At 47.5% G+C, this 19,336-nt stretch overlaps 1 protein-coding gene across 1 annotated transcript in view; it reads left to right on the top strand.

The window, feature by feature from the left end:
• Nucleotides 1-343: 343 nt before the first annotated feature.
• Nucleotides 344-19,336, top strand: part of LOC119450699 (DNA endonuclease RBBP8) — a 29,858-nt gene continuing 10,865 nt past the window's right edge. Inside the window, exons 1-2 of the mRNA XM_037714225.2 lie at nucleotides 344-551; nucleotides 11,254-11,513. Of these exons, the coding sequence (XP_037570153.1) occupies nucleotides 487-551; nucleotides 11,254-11,513 (325 nt within the window). The 5' untranslated portion in view covers nucleotides 344-486. The remainder of the gene's footprint in view (nucleotides 552-11,253; nucleotides 11,514-19,336) is intronic.

The raw sequence follows: 19,336 nt of genomic DNA, 5'->3' as shown, positions 1-19,336 counted from the left end.
AAAGGAAAAACAAAAGACAAGTGCTGAAGCAGCTGACAGTAAATCGAGCGTGCTGGTGGTCATTGATGAACAGGAAGACGGCATCACCGATGCCGAGTCAGAGGGGTCTCCGAGTCTTCTCCAGCAGGACAAGGTTGCGCGTCCTGCGCCGCCCTGTGAGACATGGGACGATGACGTGGTGTCACCAACAAGTGTTGTGTCAGGCACGACTCCCGCACGATCTCTGTCCAAAGTGCCGGGCCACCAGATGCTCTGTGTGATGGATGATGGAAACAAGTCGCCCAGTCTACTTGATGTGTTTGCAGCACCAAAGGGCACTGTGGCCCCCTGTTACGAGTGAGGCGGGGAAAGTGGCGGGCCCCTCTAGCCTACCTGCCACTGAAGTGACTGTGTCTGACGATGACTTGGAACCCAAGTCAGCGCAGCCGAGTGGCAGCAAGCTTTCGCTGTTGAGGAAGCGGCGTGCATCGCCAACCGAGGCTGCCGATGTGTCCATGGTTCGTCCTCCGAGCAGAGCAAAACGGAAAAAAACAGACCAAGCTATCTGACAGGTGAGCCCCAGTGAACTGTTTCAGAACACGTTGTTGCCCGTATGTGTTTTGTGTACGTGCATGTCATGCTGACATTGTGTTCTCTTAGCAGGCACTGTGAAAGTAATGAGCCATTATCAATATTCCCAGTTTACCATTCTCCAAAATGCATTGTGCAGTAACTTTTGGCATAGACAGTTGTAGCTTGGTGCTTTACACTAGGTTGCTCTTGTTCTCTTAAAAAGTATGTACTATAAGGTTTTTTAGGAGAGCAACTATGCTGCACTTGGAACAGGGGTACACCGATAACCACCTTGTCTCCTTTGAAGTAGTAGTTCCTTTGAGAAGCTGCGCACTGCCATGGAAGTATCTGCCATGCTTCAGTTGCTCCATGTGAGTGTGCTTAAGTGTCACGTTTGTTGGATCTTGTGAGTACTGCCATAAAGATTACCTTTCATGGTGTATCTTAAAACAAAGAAGGCAGTCACCTGATCACAGGAGCATGGAGGTTTTGGAGCCATAGAAATCTTAGTGCCACCCACCGTGGTTGCTCAGTGGCTATGGTGTTGGGCTGCTGAGCACGAGGTTGCGAGATCGAATCCCGGCCACGGCGGCCGCATTTCGATGGAGGCGAAATGCGAAAACACCCTTGTACTTAGATTTAGGTGCACGTTAAAGAACGCCAGGTGGTCCAAATTTCCGGAGTCCCCCACTACGGCGTGCCTCATAATCAGATCGTGGTTTTGGCACGTCATCATCATCATCAGCCTATATTTTTGCCCACTGCAGGACGAAGGCCTCTCCCAGCGATCTCCAATTACCCCTGTCTTGCACTAGCGTACTCCAACTTGCGCCTGCGAATTTCCTAACTTCATCATCCCATCTGGTTTTCTGCGGACCTCGACTGCGCTTCCCTTCTCTTGGTATCCATTCTGTAACCCTAATGGTCCACCTGTTATCCATCCTATGCATTACATGGCCTGCCCAGCTCCATTTCTTCCGCTTAATGTCAACTAGAATATCAGCTATCCCCGGTAAGGCACCTAGGCAACAGTAGGTAAGCTCTCCCAAGAAACAAAGGACCTAATAAAGAAACGGCCAAACATGAAAATGTCCAACTCAAGAGATCAGATAGAATTCGCTGAACTGTCAAAACTGATCGACAAGAAGAAAGTAAGGGATATTCGAAATTATAACGTGGGAAAGATTGAGGAAGCCGTAAAATACGGACGCAGCATTAAATCAGTAAGAAGAAAGCTTGGCATAGGACAAGGCAAGATGTATGCACTGAAGATAAGCATGGTAATATCATCAGCAATTTCGATGACATAGTAAAAGTCGCGGAAGAATTCTATACTGACCTGTACAGTGCCCAAAACAGCCAGCTACTTTCATTCGAAATAGTGATGAACCGGATACAGAGGCTTCTTCTATAACTAGCGATGAAGTTAGAAGGGCCTTGAAAGACATGACCAGGGGAAAAGCTGCTGGAGAAGATGGAATAACAGTAGATTTAATCAAGATGGAGGAGATATCATGCTTGAAAAGCTTGCGGCCCTTTATACGCAATGCCTCGCAACTTCAAGTGTACCAGAGAGCTGGAGGAACGCCAACATTATAATTAATATCCATAAGAAGGGAGACGTTAAAGAATTGAAGAATTACAGACCCATTAGCTTGCTTTCAGTATTATATAAAATATTCACCAAGATAATTTCCAATAGAATCAGGGGAACACTTGACTTCAGACAACCAAGAGAACAGGCTGGCTTCAGGAAGGGATAGTCTACGATGGATCATATCCATGTTATCAATCAGGTAATCGAGAAATCTGCGGAGTACAATCAACCTCTGTATATGGCTTCATAGATTATGAAAAGGCATTTGATTCAGTAGAGATACCAGCAGTCATAGAGGCATTGCGTTATCAAGGAGTACAGGAGGCATACGTGAATATCTTAGCAAACATCTACAAGGATTCCACAGCTACCTTGGTTCTCCACTAGAAAAGTAGAAAGTTACCTATCAAGAAAGGGGTCAGGCAAGGAGACACAATCTCTCCAATGCTATTCACTGCATGTTAAGAAGAAGTATTCAAGCTCTTAGACTGGGAAGGCTTAGGAGTAAGAATCAACGGCGAATATCTCAGCAACCTTCGGTTGCAGATGACATTGTCCTATTCAGCAAAATGGGAACGAATTACAACAAATGACTGAGGGCCTTAACCGACAAAGTGTAAGAGTGGGGTTGAAGATTAATATGCAGAAGACAAAGGTAAAGTTCAACAGCCTGGCAAGGGAACAAGAATTCATGATTGCCAGTCAGCCTCTAAGGTATGTAAAGGAGTACGTTTATCTAGGTCAATTACTCACAGAGGACCCTGATCACGAGAAAGAAATTTACAGAAGAATAAAATTGGGTTGGAGTGCATATGGCAGGCATTGCCAAATCCTGACTGGGAGCTTACCACTGTCGTTGAAACAAAAAGTGTACAATCATTGCATTCTACCGGTGCAACATACGGGCAGACACTTGGAGGTTAACAAAGAAGCGCGAGAACAAGTTAAGGACCGCACAAAGAGCTATGGAACGAAAAATCTTAGGACTGACGTTAAGAGACAGGAAGAGAGCGGTGTGGATCAGAGAACAAACGAGGTTTTGGCACGTAAAACCCCATAATTTAATTTTTTTTTAAAATATTAGTGCCATCCTCTCCCCCCCACCCCCCCCCCCCCCCCCCCAAAAAAAAAGAACACAAGAAAAGCTTGAAGTAGTGCATTGTCACACATTTAGTATAATCAAGGTGCGGCATATGGGAGTCTACCGCCGTTGATGCTTAGTGGCTTTGGCATTGCGCTACTAAGCACGAGGTTGCAAGATCAAATCCTGGCCGTGGTGGCCGCATTTTGATGGGGGCTAAATGCAAAAATGCCAGTGTACTGCGCATTAGGTGAATTTTAAACAACCCCAGGTGGTCATATTTAATCCGGAGATCCCCACTACGGTGTGTTTCATAATCGTAGCCTGGTTCTGCCACAAATAAATGCTAGAATTTCATTAATTAATACATGAGTCAGTATTGTCTGGTCGGACACATCTGATTTTAGCCAAGGCCTGCTGGGAGGTTCCTCCGCTTGTCAAAGTGAAACTTCATGGCTTTTCTATATCTGTGTCGCTCCTCGGGTGTTTTGAAACGCTCGGTCAGTATTAGCCTGTCTGCAATTCCAAGCTCTTTGTCTGCAGTTAGCTTTGGAACCTATTACACACACTATTACACACTATTGCAGTCTTGCCAGTCCATAAACACTAGTTGAAGGCTAATTTTTCTAATGCATCTTGCACAGGGCCCCTTTGCTTTGTCTTGTGCTTCATTGGAATACAAGCAGAGTTACAATGTGCATTCAAGATGGAGGAATACTTTTATGAACTGTGTCATCAAAGCTTCTTGCGCCTGGCACCGTGGCTGCGGCGTGAGGTCGCAGGTTCGATTCCCGGCCGTGGCAGCTAGGTTTCAGCTGTGGCAAAATGCGAAAAGCATGTCTACTTAGATTCAGGAGCATGTTGAAGAACTTCAGGTAGTCAAAATTAATCTAAAGTCCTCTACAGCATCCCTCATAACCCATTGTGCAGTTTTGAGATGTATAAACTTCGCAGTTTATTATTTATTTAAACCTCGATATAACGGTCTAAAACCGACACTTTACTTCGTTATATCGAAATTGGATCTTTTATGCAAATAAATGTAGTTGCTGACGTATTTTTTTTGCCACAGAAGGGGCCCTAAAAGTTGCTAATTACCATGCCATCATAAAAAAATGAATTTCACTAAGAGAAAAAACTTTAAACCCCTCCCCTACCGTGAACAGGCATGCATGCTAAGCTTGTCCAACCCTAGGGGAGGGGTTGGTTAGCTTTTTGAGCGTTTGAGACAAATTAAAGAGACATGGTTGTTGGTGGATGAGAAACGGCGGATTCGCCCGGCGAGCTCGCGCACGTTCACGGGCCTGCTCCCGTTGTCGTTCTTTGAAGGCTGCCTCTTCTTCGGCGGAGCGGACCAAACGCGGCCTACCCATAGCGCAGCTGGCCTTGAACTGGCGAGAAATGGCACGTGCGGAGCGATCGAACGTACCTTTTCCGGAGGGAGGGAGCGCTTGTGATCGCCTGGGAGAGTGGTGTATCCGGCGCGCCACTTGCGGGAGCGGAGGGTTTCTGGCACGCTAGCTGTGGGTGAGGAGGGTTTCCGGCCGCCAGCTGAGGGTGAGGAGGTTTTTCGCGTACGACGACAGCCACACCGACGACACAAGTCAGGCAATACAAGCTTCGCTTGAAAATATTTTTGTTGAATTTGAGAGTCGGCGACCGAAGATAGTTTCATGCCGTTCGACGATATCTTTACATTGGCGGTATGTAGCAAAGATTTTGCGTCCACTATCACGCTATCAATCATCTTTGCCCACCTAAGCCTTGCACTAGCTGTAGATGACCTGCAATACAGGGAGTGCAGGCCGCATATGCACCCCCTCCCCCCTAGCATCCACAGCAGACAGCGCGCGATAGGATCTTATTCCAGTTAGACTTTACACCGAACATGACAGAAAGAGGGTTTTGCGTTTAGTACTATACCGCCACTCATGTTATCACTGTTATCACCACATGAGCCTATCTGCCCTCTCCCCCTAGTGCGCATATCTCCTTCTAGCACGCGGGCCACGCATCGTATCTCGGAGGTAAGCTGCAGCAAGTGCAAAGGCTGAGCCGAGACGGATGGTGCTTTGATGCGCATTGTGTTCCTGTGTTTCCAGTGTTGGCGGTCATGTAATCTCAAGTTTCTGAGACATGGTGCGATGCGTTCGCTCACGTTGTGACAGCGAGTTTGTGGTCATCGAGTGAGATCTGCTCAGGTTTCCCTGAGCGTGTGATGCCGATAAAAACCATTTACTTCATGTAGTTGTCACTTTGCTATCATCAATGCTCAGCCTTTCTGGCATAACTGTGACATTTTTGTTGTTGCTGAAGACGAATATGTGTATCTTTTTACACTTTTGTTTTTCATTTGTGGGTGCTATCTGATGATGGCTGTGGGCACTAAGCATTGCCAGCCAGGGCGTCCAGGATTTACGGTGACATGTGATGCAACATACGCAAATCTCTGACGCCGAGAAGCATGTCAATGCAATGCTCTTGGCAAAATCTGTGCTGCACGCGCTGGCGCTCAAAACTGTGCTATTATGACCGGACCTTCTGGCGATTTGTTTATATGTGCTTACTGACAAGATACTACCCACCAGGAATGCTCAGGGATTTTCCGAAGTTGTTTTTACTGCTAAGAGTTCAAAACCTCGAATTAACAAAATTTGTGATTTGACGAAGTTTTTTGCTGCAAGTACAACTTCGATATATCGAGGTTCGACTGTAGTTTGTTACACTGAGAATTTTGTTAAATCAAGGTTCGTTATGTCATTAAATCAAGGTTCGTTATAACTCAACTTATACTTGAAGGATTCTAAAAATTTGGGGGGCATGAGGTTTATGAGACGACGTGCTGTAATAGTGAAGCCATTGTATGAGTAGTTAGAATAGGGCTTCAGGGCCCCTTTAAAGGCACACTGCAATTAAATTTTGGACTGCGTAAAAAGCATAGCTTAAGATAAATGTAGAGGAGCCTCCTTAGGGCAACATTTTACATTTGAAATACGAGTAGATGCACCGTGAAGCGCTCACAAAAATAGACATTTTTTTGTACCAAACTGACAGAATAGCGACATTACTGCTTGGCGAAACTGATGCATGACGAAGAACGTTAAGAACCAGCAGGACTCCTTGGCGTCACCTCCGAGATTTCGCACTGCTAGTGGGGGGCTGAAATATTTCAGAGGCAACATCCACAGATTTACGTCATATCTGCTAACACACCGTCTGCTTAGGTGCTGTTAGAGGCTGCTAAAATGAAATTTATACAATTACCGGCGGCTTTGCCAAGATTGCATTAGTTGTATATGCTACTCATTTCTAAACTATTTAACCAAAGTGGAACTTTGTGGCAGTGGGCCTTAATGTGTCTTTAAGGTAGCATTGACATGACATTTCTTACATGTCCCATTTTTTGCAGCAAATGAAGGTCCAAGCCATCTAAACCATATAAAAAATACTGGCAAGTGTCAGAGCATCATAACCAATTTACTATAATATACTTCTTTCTATGTAGCATGTTAGGTTTCAGAACTTGGGGAGGTGAATGTGTCATCATGTCATGATACACTACCTTACTTTCTGTGATCACTGAGACCTACACGCGTGAATGCAGCCACAGTGAATGCATACAGCAGGCTTGGGAAATTTTTATGAGCAGCATCATCATACCCAATGTTATTGCTACACAATTTCAGTGAATTTTTCTCTGTGTCACGTCGTCATGATAATGTCGATGATGCCACGTTTGGCATTTCTAGACCAACTTTATACTCAGTTTCATACATAGCAGGCAACACTACGAAAGTTTAGGAGACTTCTGCCACTGCTTGCACCCACAGCCAAAATTTCTTTCACATATGAAAAAAAAAATATATATAAATACATGCTATTCAATTCAATGTGAAGTTGTCTCGTATACCTTTATATAGCAAATTATGACATATTTATTATATGAAAGACGTTGGGAATCAGAACTCGTTTACCTTCAAACGACTGGAGTGACATGCTTCTGTGACCAGCGACCATAGCGCATCACTTGCTCTCGCAACCAAAAACAAAGTATGCCATATACTGGAAGCACAAATGTGTGCAAATATTAATTCATCTGCCATAAGCTTGTGCCCACGAGTTGTAGTCATATGAAGTAGCTATTCCATAGAAAGCATCGCAGATTAAAAACAAGTGCACTAGGAAACGTGCAGAGAGAGACATATATGGCCACACTACTAGCGTTGCTTCTGCAGCATTGCCTGCTATGTACGAGGAAGGATCCAGAAATAAGGTTCCCAAAGAGCTCCAGCTGCACGGGAAGGTGTTAGTCGAAATCTGGCAACTCCGCTGTGCGCGGCTGTTCCCCCACTCTCGATTCCGCCCAGTCGCCCTTCACTGCGCCACTCAGTCCTGGCTCAGCAGTCGTGCGAGATGGAGGTGCCCATTGTTGCTCCCGCCAAGTGCGAGATTCATTCCGTAGTTCGCTTTTTGGACGCCAAAGGGACTTCACCCGTAGATATTCATCGTCAGTTGACAGAGGTGTATGGCAACAAGTGTATGTCTGTTCAACACGTCCGAAAGTGGTGCAGGGGGTTTAGTGCCGGTCAGAAGGACGTCCACGATCAAGAATGGAGTGGAAGACCGTCAGTATCGGAGGCGATTATCGAGATGGTCCAACGCGAAGTGCTTCAAAACAGGAGAATCACCGTCCGTGAGCTTGTTGTTCGGACTCCTGGGAGTTCTTACAGTACAGTGGAAAGAGCTTTTACTGAAAAATTGGGGTATTATAAGTGTTGTGCTTGATTGGTACCGAGTCTGTTGACAGCAGAACACAAGGAGAAACACCTTGCCTGTGCGTGCCAGTTTCTTCAACAGTGTCAAGAAGGAAGGATTGCTGGACTCCATTGTTACGGGAGACGAAACGTGGGTGTCTCATTTCACTCCCGAAACGAAACAAAGTCCAAACAATGGCCTCACTCAGTGTCACTAGTCGCAAAGAAGTTCAATCAAACTCCTTCTGCTGGCAAAGTCATGGCCAGTGTGTGTTGAGATTCTAAGGGGATACTGCTGATCAATTTCATGGAACCTGGGACAACAATCAACTCAGACAGTTATTGTGCAACACTAAGAAAACTCAGGCGAGCTATCCTGAACCGCCAGTGAGGACGACTGACAGCCGGTGTAACGCTGCTTCATGAAAATGCGCGACCTCACGTCTCCGATCAAACCCAAGACCTTGTGACAAACTTTGGGTGGACTGTTATGCTCCACCCACCGTACAGTCCGGACCTCGCACCTAGTGATTATCACTTGTTCCCCAAGTTAAAGGAATACTTGAGTGGCCAATGCTTCCAGAGCGACAATGAAGTCTAAAAAGAGGTGAAACGCTTCCTCAACGAGTTGGCGGCGTAGTTTTACGACATTGGGATACTGAAATTGGAGCACCATCTACAAAAATGCATAGCAAAAGATGGTGATTATGTCGAAAAATAGAGCAAAGTGTCTTCTTTACAACAATGTAGATTGCTATGAGAATAAACAATGTTGTCTATTTATGGGAACCTTATTTCTGGACTGACCCTCGTGTAAAATGAAGGGTATAGCATCACATTAAATTTTTGAAAAGTGTTTGTCAACCTTTATTCTTCCTAAGTGTCATACTTTTTCATGTGGGAAGGTTGTGATAGGGTTTCTACAACCTTGGGGATGTTTGTCAGTATTCCTTTAAGGGGGGACGTGGCTTTGAATATCAACTTCCTGATTTCTTCATGGATTTTGATGAAAATTGGCACAAATGTTTAGAATGTCTCCCTGATACTTCCATAAAAGTTTCAGAGTGATACCTTGAGAACATTTTATTGAGCAGAATTTTTCTCTCTTGAACTTTCTGGAGGGCCTAGGGAGCTTAAAAAACATGATGGAAGGCTCGTTGAGTATTTACTGCATAGCTCAATGCGTGCTGAAGGTCGTGACAGTCTTACTTTTTTTTTTTTCGCAACTCAAATTTTTTAGATAGTCATTTTTCAAGTTACCTTCGCACCAAGCACACTTTCGGGGTGAACGAATAGCCATGCCATAAATTTATAAAAAGTCAAGATGAAAATGCAAGACTGTCTCGACCTGCACTGTAGTCCAAGGAATGTGACAAAAAAAACAGAATCAAAATAGGCTAAACGGTAACGAAGAAATCAGCTCCAGAAACTGAGCAGAAAGGCGAAAAAACAGTTTTGAGAAAACGGCTCTCAAAGTTGCACATTCTCTTCAGTTCTCTAAAACGCACCAAAGTTCTAATCTTTGATGCGTTTTGTGACGTGGGGCTTCTTGGACATGTGGCCTCTGGTCTGCTGAGCCTTCGTTCTGCCTTTTTCATGTCTGTATGGCATTCTTTACTGCTGCTCTACAAAGAGCATGGTGCCTGGGTTTCAAACCAAGTGAGGTGAAGAACTATGTGGGCATAAATATACAGTAGTTCTAGCGTTGTATCTGCAGACTGCCTCATTGATAGCAGCCTCTAGTGCAGTCAGTGAGGCATTGTTTTCTTTTGGTAGAATCGACCATGTTACTGAATGAAGGCTCTCAGCAGGCTTCTGAATCATCTTCCATTGACAATGGCTATGGAGGTTAGGAGAGCCACTGAGAGATAGGCAGCAATGCAGCTGCTAGGTGCTTTCCAGCCTGTACTTTTGTATCATGCCTCACTTCTGCAGCCAGGTGTCTGTGCCAGCCCAAGTGGCCTAGTGAATAGAGCTCATGATGAGGTTCTCTTTATGAATTAAAGGGGTGATATGATAGGTATTGTTACGAGATATCGTGGCATTACGATAATAGAGTCGGCGCGCGATGTGCCAAGTCGCGGGTCCGAGGTGCCGATGTGCGAAATGCCTCGTCGCACGTCCGCGGAATAGACGCTCGACGAGCTTAGTCGCGCAGTCCGAGGTGCCGATGCGCGAAATGCCTGGTCGCGGGTCCAAACGCTCGGTAAGCTCAATCGCCCAGTCCGAGGTGCCGACGCGCGAAATGCCTAGCCGCGGGTCCGAGGAATAGACGCTCGAGGTGTCGACACTCGATGAGCGATGTGCCGACACGCGAATTGCCTAGCCGCGGGCTCGAGGAGTCGACGCTCGAGGTGCCGACGCGCGAAGTGCCTAGCCGCGGGTCCGAGGAGTCGACACTCGATGAGCGATGTGCCGACGCGCGAAATGCCTAGCCGCGGGCTGGACGAGTCGATGCTCGATTAGCTTAGTCACACAGTCCGAGATGCCGACGCGCGAAATGCTTAGGCAAGGATCCGAGAAGTCCGCGCGTGATGTGCTTCATCGCCGAGTCGGAGACGCCTACGCGCGAAAGGCTTAGCCGCGTGTCCGAGCATTCCGTGCCCGAAGCTTGGTCGCGAAGTCCGCGTCACCGATGCTCGGAATGCTTAGCCGCGGGTCTGAGACGTCCACAAAAAGCGGAATCGGCCACGCTACTGCGATGTCCGCGTAGCGCCCGCTTTAACACTCGTCGAGATTATGGAAACTGTCCGGAGCTCGCGAGGAGACCGCAACAAGCGGAGCAGACGACGCCATCACGGAGCGAGCACCGGACCAATGGCGAACCGCGCTGGAGTCACGTGGCGGGCGCGGCCAATCGGTGGCTCCGGCACGACCTTCAATCATTTGCTTTTTGTGTGCTTGTTTCTGTATGGAGGAGATAGCTGAAGCGGCACATTTGAAGACGGAGAAATGCGCTTTCCAACGAGACCAAGATGGCGGCGCTCGGCTGCGCCGTTCCGGAGATATCGTGGCTTGAAAAACGCCGTTTTTTCGCGATTTCCGCGCAATTTTTCGGCACCTTGGCTGATATAAAAATTTTTTTAGAGCACTTCTACTTGGTTTTCAGTGATGATATTTCGGAATCAGATAGAATAAGAGTTACAGAAACTGAAAATGTGATTTTCAAAAAATCGATTTTTTAGCCATTTTTCGCGATGCGAAAGCCGCGTCCCCCCTTAAGGAAAGTTCACGGCTACCAACATTTCTTGTTCTGTGCTGTCTCGCAGGTACTTCCTCTCGATAAACCGCACGACAGTCCCTGCAACTAGGTCCTCCAGCAGATCCACAAAAAAGGAATTGTCGCAGACTCACGTGGACACTCATTTCATGGAGGACTCACTTTTCTCGATGCAGAGGAAGCACGTCGACCCAGACGAGACGTTTGTTTCACCCGAACTTCTGCAAGGTTTCAAGACGCCAGTTTTGGCCACAGTTTCGGGCTCGCCAGGTGCTCTGGACAATGGTGGCACCACTGAAGTCAAACAAGGTTAGTTTTACACATTTTTTTAGCTGACGTACTCTAAACACTAGTTTTGTTCTGTCCTTCATGAAAGTATGAAACATTTATTATAGGTCATAGTTTTTAATTAGTTCTTGCTCAGGTTGGTGCACTGGAAAAATATTTCAGCATAAAACTTCGTAGAGATATTAGTTTGCCGTCAACTTCTGGCAGTGGCCCATTGTTTAATGCACTTTCAAAGAACCTTTCTCTGGGCCATCTCTCCACTTTGCATGGACAGCTATTTGTCCAAGTAAACTGGACTGATCCCACAGAAAGTGTAGTCAATGACTGTGAGTTGGTGTGCCAAAATTGATACCAGGCCACAATATGAGTCCTCGCAAGGTTTTTTTTAATGCGATTTGCAATCTAGGCCGAGCCTGGTGGCAATACAATGTAGCAACATCTGCACACCTCACAGTACTAACCAACAGAGCTAACCATTAAGTGTCTCCAGCAGCATATCTATTGGGATGCCTATTGCTTCACTTCGACAATCATCCTCCAGCGTTTACGGCCTAATTATATTTTCTTTAATTTGCCCACATTCTGAGGTCCTAAAAGGCCCACTTATCGCAACCACAACCAGGCCACTGCATCAGTTTGGTTAGAACAGTGTTTTGAAAAGTATGGTCTACATGCTTACCGGGGTCTTCAAGAGGGTTCAATGTGGCCGACAGAAACTGCACTATAGAGTCTCACCGTCCGTGAGCATCGTCTGTCAATGATGTCTAGTAAGGCATTTGCAATGACATCTATTTGTGAAGCTGCACTGTATATTTCAATTCAGGACAAATGAAATGCAAAGAACAGCACTGATACTGAATGAGAAGTGTGACTTTTGTTGTCTAACAGAGTAGTACCATGTCATCCTCATTTCGGGAATGAAACATCACTTTTATCATTGACTGTAAGCGGCCAGTGATGCAAAAATAATGTTGCAGAAACCTTTGCTGATTGAAATATGACGTTTTTGTTGCGGCCCAAACATAATGCACCACTTTCTGTTGGTAAAAGCACCACTGGTCAGCAATTTTGCTACATGCACTGGTGTATTGCATAGCATTGGAAAGCCATTGCTTTGCGGAAGGCTGTATCAAAAGCTATCACTCAATGGAAGGCTGTATCATAAGCTGTCGCTGTATGGAAGGCTGTGAAAGCTATCGCTGTCACTATCACTGTATGGAAAGCTGTACAGTCAACATACGATTTTCTGGATGCCTGATTTTTGAGACATGCCCGATAATTTGGATGCCTTCGCGGCACCGCCACATACCCCATAGAGCCAACGTATAAGAACGTCTGAAATTTCGGGCGCAAATGCCCTTTGCCATCCGATTTTCTGGACTTTCTGCCATGACCGCAGGCCTGAAACAGTGTTATCGAAGCCACCACTGCCGCCATTTTGATTATCTCGCTGCCTCAAACAGGCGTTCTTGCACGCAGATCTGCTGGCAGCTGTAGCAACCACCGCGACAACTCTAGGCCTATTTGCTTCGATGTTCGCTACCAAGCTTCTTGCTGTTCGGTGCCGTGTTTTTCATTGAAAGAACCAGTGACATTGACGGCAGTCCTTTGTGGAGAACGCGTAGCCAGTAACATTCAGCTGCTGTTGCACAAATGGCAAGAAGTACGGGGCTGCGTGGATTCTGTCGCTGCTAGAGCAGACGCTGATGGAATGCCAGGTGCACGTTCAGCCTTCGTAGACGAGTGGTGGGTTTGCAACAATGACTGTTCTTGCTTGCCTTCCTCTTACACCTCGACCTGGATTCGCAAAAACAACAATATGTCTTTTGCCTGGTGTGTTCTTGCTTCAGGAGTCGTGGGCTCAGATTCGGTATCCTCGGTACCCTCCTTGTTTTTCTTTTGTCGGTAAAAAGTTGCAGTGGCGTAGCCAAGGGGGGGGTTGGGGGGGTTCAAACCCCCCCCGAAATTTTTTGCACCCCCCCCCCCCCCCACTAACCCACCCTTTGCTCTCGTCGCTTCGCGCTGACGTATTTCAAGAAACCGGTGCTACTTTCACACTTTCATTCCTGGGCGCTTCCGTTTGGGTTGGTAATTTACAGCGAATCATGTCTGCATATGGAAAAAAACTGTCACGGTGTTTGTCAAGGCCTTGACACTCTGTGAGGTGTTGGGCGCGAATGTGGCGGCCGCATTCTGAAACAACAAATGCGCAGCAAATGAAGCAACAAATGCGGCAGCCGCATTTTAGGTGAAGGCGAAAATGCTCGAGGCCCGTTTACTTAGATTTAGGTGCACGTTAAAGTCCCCAGGTGGTCGAAATTTCCGGTATACATTTCCGCCGCTTCCCTTCAGGTGCCGGTTATGCCGCGTTCGCGTAGGAACTTGGTCTCGAAGCTGGCGGAAGCGGCAAAATCTTGCAAAAATCCGCCCGCCTAGGCGGCAAAACAGGCAGAAAAACCGATTTTTTCGCCATGGCGAAGCGGAAACGTGGCGGAAAGTCGTTCTGCTCGACCGGAAGCTACACTAGCATGTACACTTCCGGTCGTAACATTGAACATGGCACCAAAACTGTAGGCTGCAATGCTGATCGACGCGATCAAGAACCACCCCTTGCTCTACGACAAGAGAAGTACTAAAACGTACTGTCAGCAATACTCGCGATAGTATTCAACGTCGCGCGACCGGAGGCGCGGCAACGAAGCCAACGGAGTCGCGTGACCCAACTTCTCGCGCTTTTGCAAAGCCAGGCGAACCCACCACCGCCGTTTCCGAGGTTTTCTTGTCTTCCGTTTATTCATTGTCCATTTCTAGAAACGAAGTAGGTAGAAGTATAAAAGCCATTTCTTCTTCCACTTCCATGACAGACAATAGTTAGGCAGATTCCTCGTTGGCGCTCCATAATTCTCCGCGCACTTGCACGGTATGTTGCAGAAGTCGCGGGGTGCTTTTCTCGTCGCGACGATAGATTGGGAGCGTAGGTCTCACGTAGGACGCGCAGGCTTCGGCGAGCCTCAACACAAAGGGCCAGCCCGGGTTTTAGCTTTGGTGTTCCCGTTGCCACTTTCGTGTCCTGGAGGGGCCGAAAATAATACGAAATGATGTAATGTTATTACAACTTGTAAATAAAAGCTATTAAAGAAATATAATCACGCCTAGGCAGCAACCTGTGACACAGCGCTACCGCGCCCGTGTGAGGAGAATGACAGAACGCCAAGGAGGAATTTACCGAAGGTCGCAGATGACACGCGAAATTGCGCAAGATGATCACTTTTGATGACGGGTGGGTCAGTGAATGAACATACCGCTCGAAATAATGCGATAATGAGCGCCACCACGCCGACAAACGTACGCAGACTAGATGGATGTGGACGAAAGCGGCAGCGGCGGCCGCGGTGGTAGCAAAAGAAATGTGAACTTGGACATGCGCGGAAAATATTTTCCGGCCGCTTAGGCCTTTCCGGCCGCTTTGGCCTCTCCACCCGCTTGCCGCTTCCCAAGTGTGAACGTAGCCATAGACTGCAGCGCAAAACGTCTCTCGTTTGCGATTGCGCCCCTACGGAAGGCTGGTAGTTACTGTTGTGTTGCTGAATCCCAAACCAGCAATTACGAAAGGCTGGTAGTTGCTGTTGTGTTGTGGAATCCCAAACCAGCAATGTACACACCAAAGGGTTGATGCCAGCAGTGAAATTCCACCGACTCGCAACAGAATGCACGAAACAGACAGCCGACAAGCATGGATTACATGTGCGCAGTACAGCGTAAGTAAACTCTTGTTGCAGGCCAGTCCTCAGTTCTCGTCGGAGTTCACGCGTCTTGAGAAATTGATTATGTGCACTATGCACTGAACAAGACCAGAGTTCATTCCTGCATCACTAGTGCACCAATCAGTCGAGATTCTGTGAGGTACAAGGCCGCTTCCTGTTTGCACCGGTCTAAGTGAAGCAGAAATGACTCGCACGCACTACTTAAAGTGCGTACACATGCCATAACTATGCAGTGCGGTGAAATATTCTGTACAATTCTGAATCTGTTGACGTAAAGGCAAATGACGGCTGCACGCTCGCACACAGCGGAAGACACAGCGGCCCATGCACTTGCCGCAGGAAATGCAAGGCGACGAAAGCTTCGTAAAAAAAAAAAAAGCATTACTCGTTTTTGCGCGTATTTCAGTTTTCTAGCGCAAAGACGCAACGAACAAGCTATTGCTATGGGAGTAGGTATATAGCCTGCATGGTCACACGTGCATTTTCACGTGTATAGCCGTCCTTGACTTGTGAAACGCACTTCGCCCCGACGAGGACGACGCCATCTACGCTTAACGGAGATTAACAATTAATGATGTCTTCTCCGATCGGGCGGGTCGTCTCAATGATGCGTTTTCGAAGACTGGTCCATTGAGTGGCGCGATGAGAGACGGTTGCTCCAAACGCCCACTGTACCTGTCGTATTTACTGTATTTTACTGAGCTTACATTATTTTTTACTTAATTTCTTCACAAGCATACACTAGAGCACTGCACGGGCCGATTTTTTCAGCCCGGGCCCGGCCCGGGTCCGTTATTACGTTGGGTGGCCCGCCCGAGCCCGATCAAAACTTTTATGGCGAGACCCGGGCCCGGCCCGGGCCCGGAAATAATCTACGTTACCCGCCCGGCCCGGCCCGCCACCCCTTTACCTTAGGCCCGAGCCCGGCCCGAGCCTGACTCGAAGCCGGCCCGAACCCGGCCCGAACCCTGCCCGAGATCGAAAAATAATGTTTTTCAGAGTTCAGTCGCCCGAGAATAACTCACTGCACTTTACATGCACACCACCAGAAAGCCCGAGCCCGGCCCGGGCCCGGGCCGAAAAGCACACGCCGTGCCCGAGCCCAGCCCGAGCCCGTGAAAAAACAGTTCTACCCGGCCCGGCCCGGGCTTTCGGGTAAGCCCGAGCCCGTGCAGTGCTCTAGCACACACACACGCGAGGGGGGGGGGGGGGGGTCCCATGGCTTTGATATACATACATAGAGTGTGCTTAAACTACCGATATTTATTATCGATCACGTCACGTAGAGGAAAGCAGACGCTTGCCCCCCCCCCCCCCCCCCCCGGTCGGGCCGATGAACCCCCCCCGACAAAAATTTCTGGCTACGCCCCTGAAAAGTTGCCATATCCACCAGCAAGCATCTCATCAGCATGCTATTGAACACCGCACTGCACTGGTCAGGTGTTTCTCCCAGGCCTTCGAGCTCTTAATCGGTGACAACGTTAGGAGCTGATCGGTGTGTTCATTTACCAAAAGTTCTTGTCAACCGAAGAGCTCTCTCAATACCTTGACGGCGATATAGTAGTCGCCATCGGCAGCAAATACTGTCGAATTCTGTTAATTCGATCCTGAGGGGAACGACAAATGGGTCTAATTATCTGGCGGGTTGAATGAAAGAAAAAGCCGAAAGAACGCCGAAACATATGCTGTTAATTCACTTGGCAGTATTTGGCTTTAAAGTTAGCTTCGCCGCCATACAGCCGTGTTATGCGGTGAAGCATACCAAGCGGGGAAAGGTACCACTGTTCCTTAATTTACACACGCATATGGGCCATCTCCGGTCACAGTACGAACACCGAGACGCCTAATAAGTTTACCGGCATGCCTTCAGATATCTAAAAGACCCCTGCTGTTTTGTTGCCTTTAAACGTCCCCTCGACTTTCTGAGCGTTTCATCTTACCACCTTCCTTTTTGCTAGCTTTCCAAAAACACAGATGGTATTTCTCCGCTTCTTGGTGCATGGCGCGTGTGCGCGCGCATAATTAAGGAACGCGTATTGGGCATCGTTAAAGGTCTCATATACGAGACGCGCATGGCGGGTGAAACGAGGGCTTAAATCACCACAGCAACGTCAGAAACATCTCTGAACGGCTGCCAGTAAGCTTATTAGGTGTCTACGTGCTCGTACTGTGACCGGAGACGGTGCGTGCGCGCCTGTATAATTAAGAAATTCGTACTATGTCCCGTTACAGAGGTCCCTTTCCATTCTTAATATTCTTTACCGCATACCATGGCTGTATAGCGGCGAAACTTACCAGTCAAGTTCGAATTATCTGGCGAAGGCCAATTCTGAGATCGAAATAATGGAAGTTTGGGCCCATAGAAGTGTTTGGGCGCTGGCCAGACGTTCGGTTGGGACCAAATTAACAGAAAATTGAATTAATTGGATTTTAATTAATGGAAGTCTAGTGTACTTGAATTTTTTTAAAGGAGACAGCTTGGGGTTTTTGTGGATTGTCGCACTGCAGTGATCCCAGAATTCTTGCCACTGAAATAAATCGCCAGCATACGTAGGCACCTGTAGCCTCAGGGTCGTGACTGACTGCTGACGTGGCACACCGACCTGGCCTTGCGACACAGCAGCCTGCCCCTTGCTACTCTGGCTTGTGACTGCACGGTAGTTGTAATGTCCACTCGTACACTGGTCGCCGATGTTGGCAGACTGTTGGCGCATTGCTCCACGACGAACTGGGCATCGGGGATTGCATAGAGGATCTTCTTGTTACAGTCGGCAGTGCCCTCAGGATTGTTTTCTGCAGCGTCGTCTTCGGTAACATCGAGGATATCCTTGTTCAGCTTGCGGAGCTCAGCTTTTGGGCATTTGAGAAAGTCAATGTGACTGTTGAAATCGATTCGCCTTGGAATCGAGGTTCTGCAGCTGTTCTGTCAGGAGTGTAATATTCCGAGAAACACTGGCTCTGACAGTTCCACGCACCTTTCGAAGTTGCTGGATCACTGGGTAGTCCATGGTTGAATGGGTAGCGTATCGGTATGCTGTGCTGAGGGAACAAGGTTCGTATGTGTGCCTCTCTTCAACGAACCTCTTCAACGCCAACATGGATCATCGTAGATGCGGGACCGGGTAGGTACTGCTGCTCAATGAAACTCTTCGACACTGATTTGGAGTACTGTGTATGTGCCAGTGAGTGTGCGGCAAGCGAGGGAACAATTCTCAGCGTTTGCCGACACTGGTGCACCACGCTTCTCGTCTCTGAGGCCATGCACCGACTTCTCGGCAACGCCTGTAGATGGCGCAGCGTGTCCAGAAAGAATTGCGAGAGAGGAACCCGGTTGCCGCATGACGCGTTCCTGAGCGTTCGCATGTGCCAGTGCACCATGCATTTCGGAGGCCACGCGCAGGCTTTGCAGCGGTGGTTCTAGATGTCGCTGAGTATTCTTAGGGAAGTGCGAAAGGAGTACTGCTGCGTGCATGCCCCATACATAACTCATTCGACGGTGGCAATACATTGTGTCGCTGTATTGATTCAGTGTTAAATGCATTATTGTCGACAGTCATCGTATGATGGGTTCTGCCGAATTTTCAAAACAGGGTGCCTCCTAGGCCTAAGTGGGGAAGGGGTGAGGAAGAAAAAAAAAAAAAACCACAGTAAAATCATTCTGTCTGTCTTGCAAATTCGTAGCTGGGCCAGGAGATGATCCTGAGTCTCAGCCTGCGGAATAAGTCATTCAATGAGGGTTCATATGGTGACTGCGTACCTCTGGTGAGCACTGATAAATAAAGATATGTGCATTAGTTTTTATTTTTTACTTTTTATATTTATTTTCTTGAATATGTGACCTCAAACAACTTGGCACCTTTAGTGTGGTGCACTGCAGTATAAATTGAATGGTGTATGTAGCAGCAATTTTAGCATAATTAACGCACAGAAAGAACACACAAACACACACAAAAAGGTATAATAAACAATGCACGGAGCAAAACAAAGGGAAAGAAAACGACAGTGTTTAAATGGCACAGGCCCAATACACATAAACTATATGTATACACATCTACACGTACAAAGACATATGTATACATG

Source organism: Dermacentor silvarum, chromosome 4, assembly GCF_013339745.2.
Source record: "Dermacentor silvarum isolate Dsil-2018 chromosome 4, BIME_Dsil_1.4, whole genome shotgun sequence".
Classification (NCBI taxonomy): Eukaryota; Metazoa; Arthropoda; class Arachnida; order Ixodida; family Ixodidae; genus Dermacentor; species Dermacentor silvarum.
This window is presented reverse-complemented; position numbering and strand designations above follow the sequence as displayed.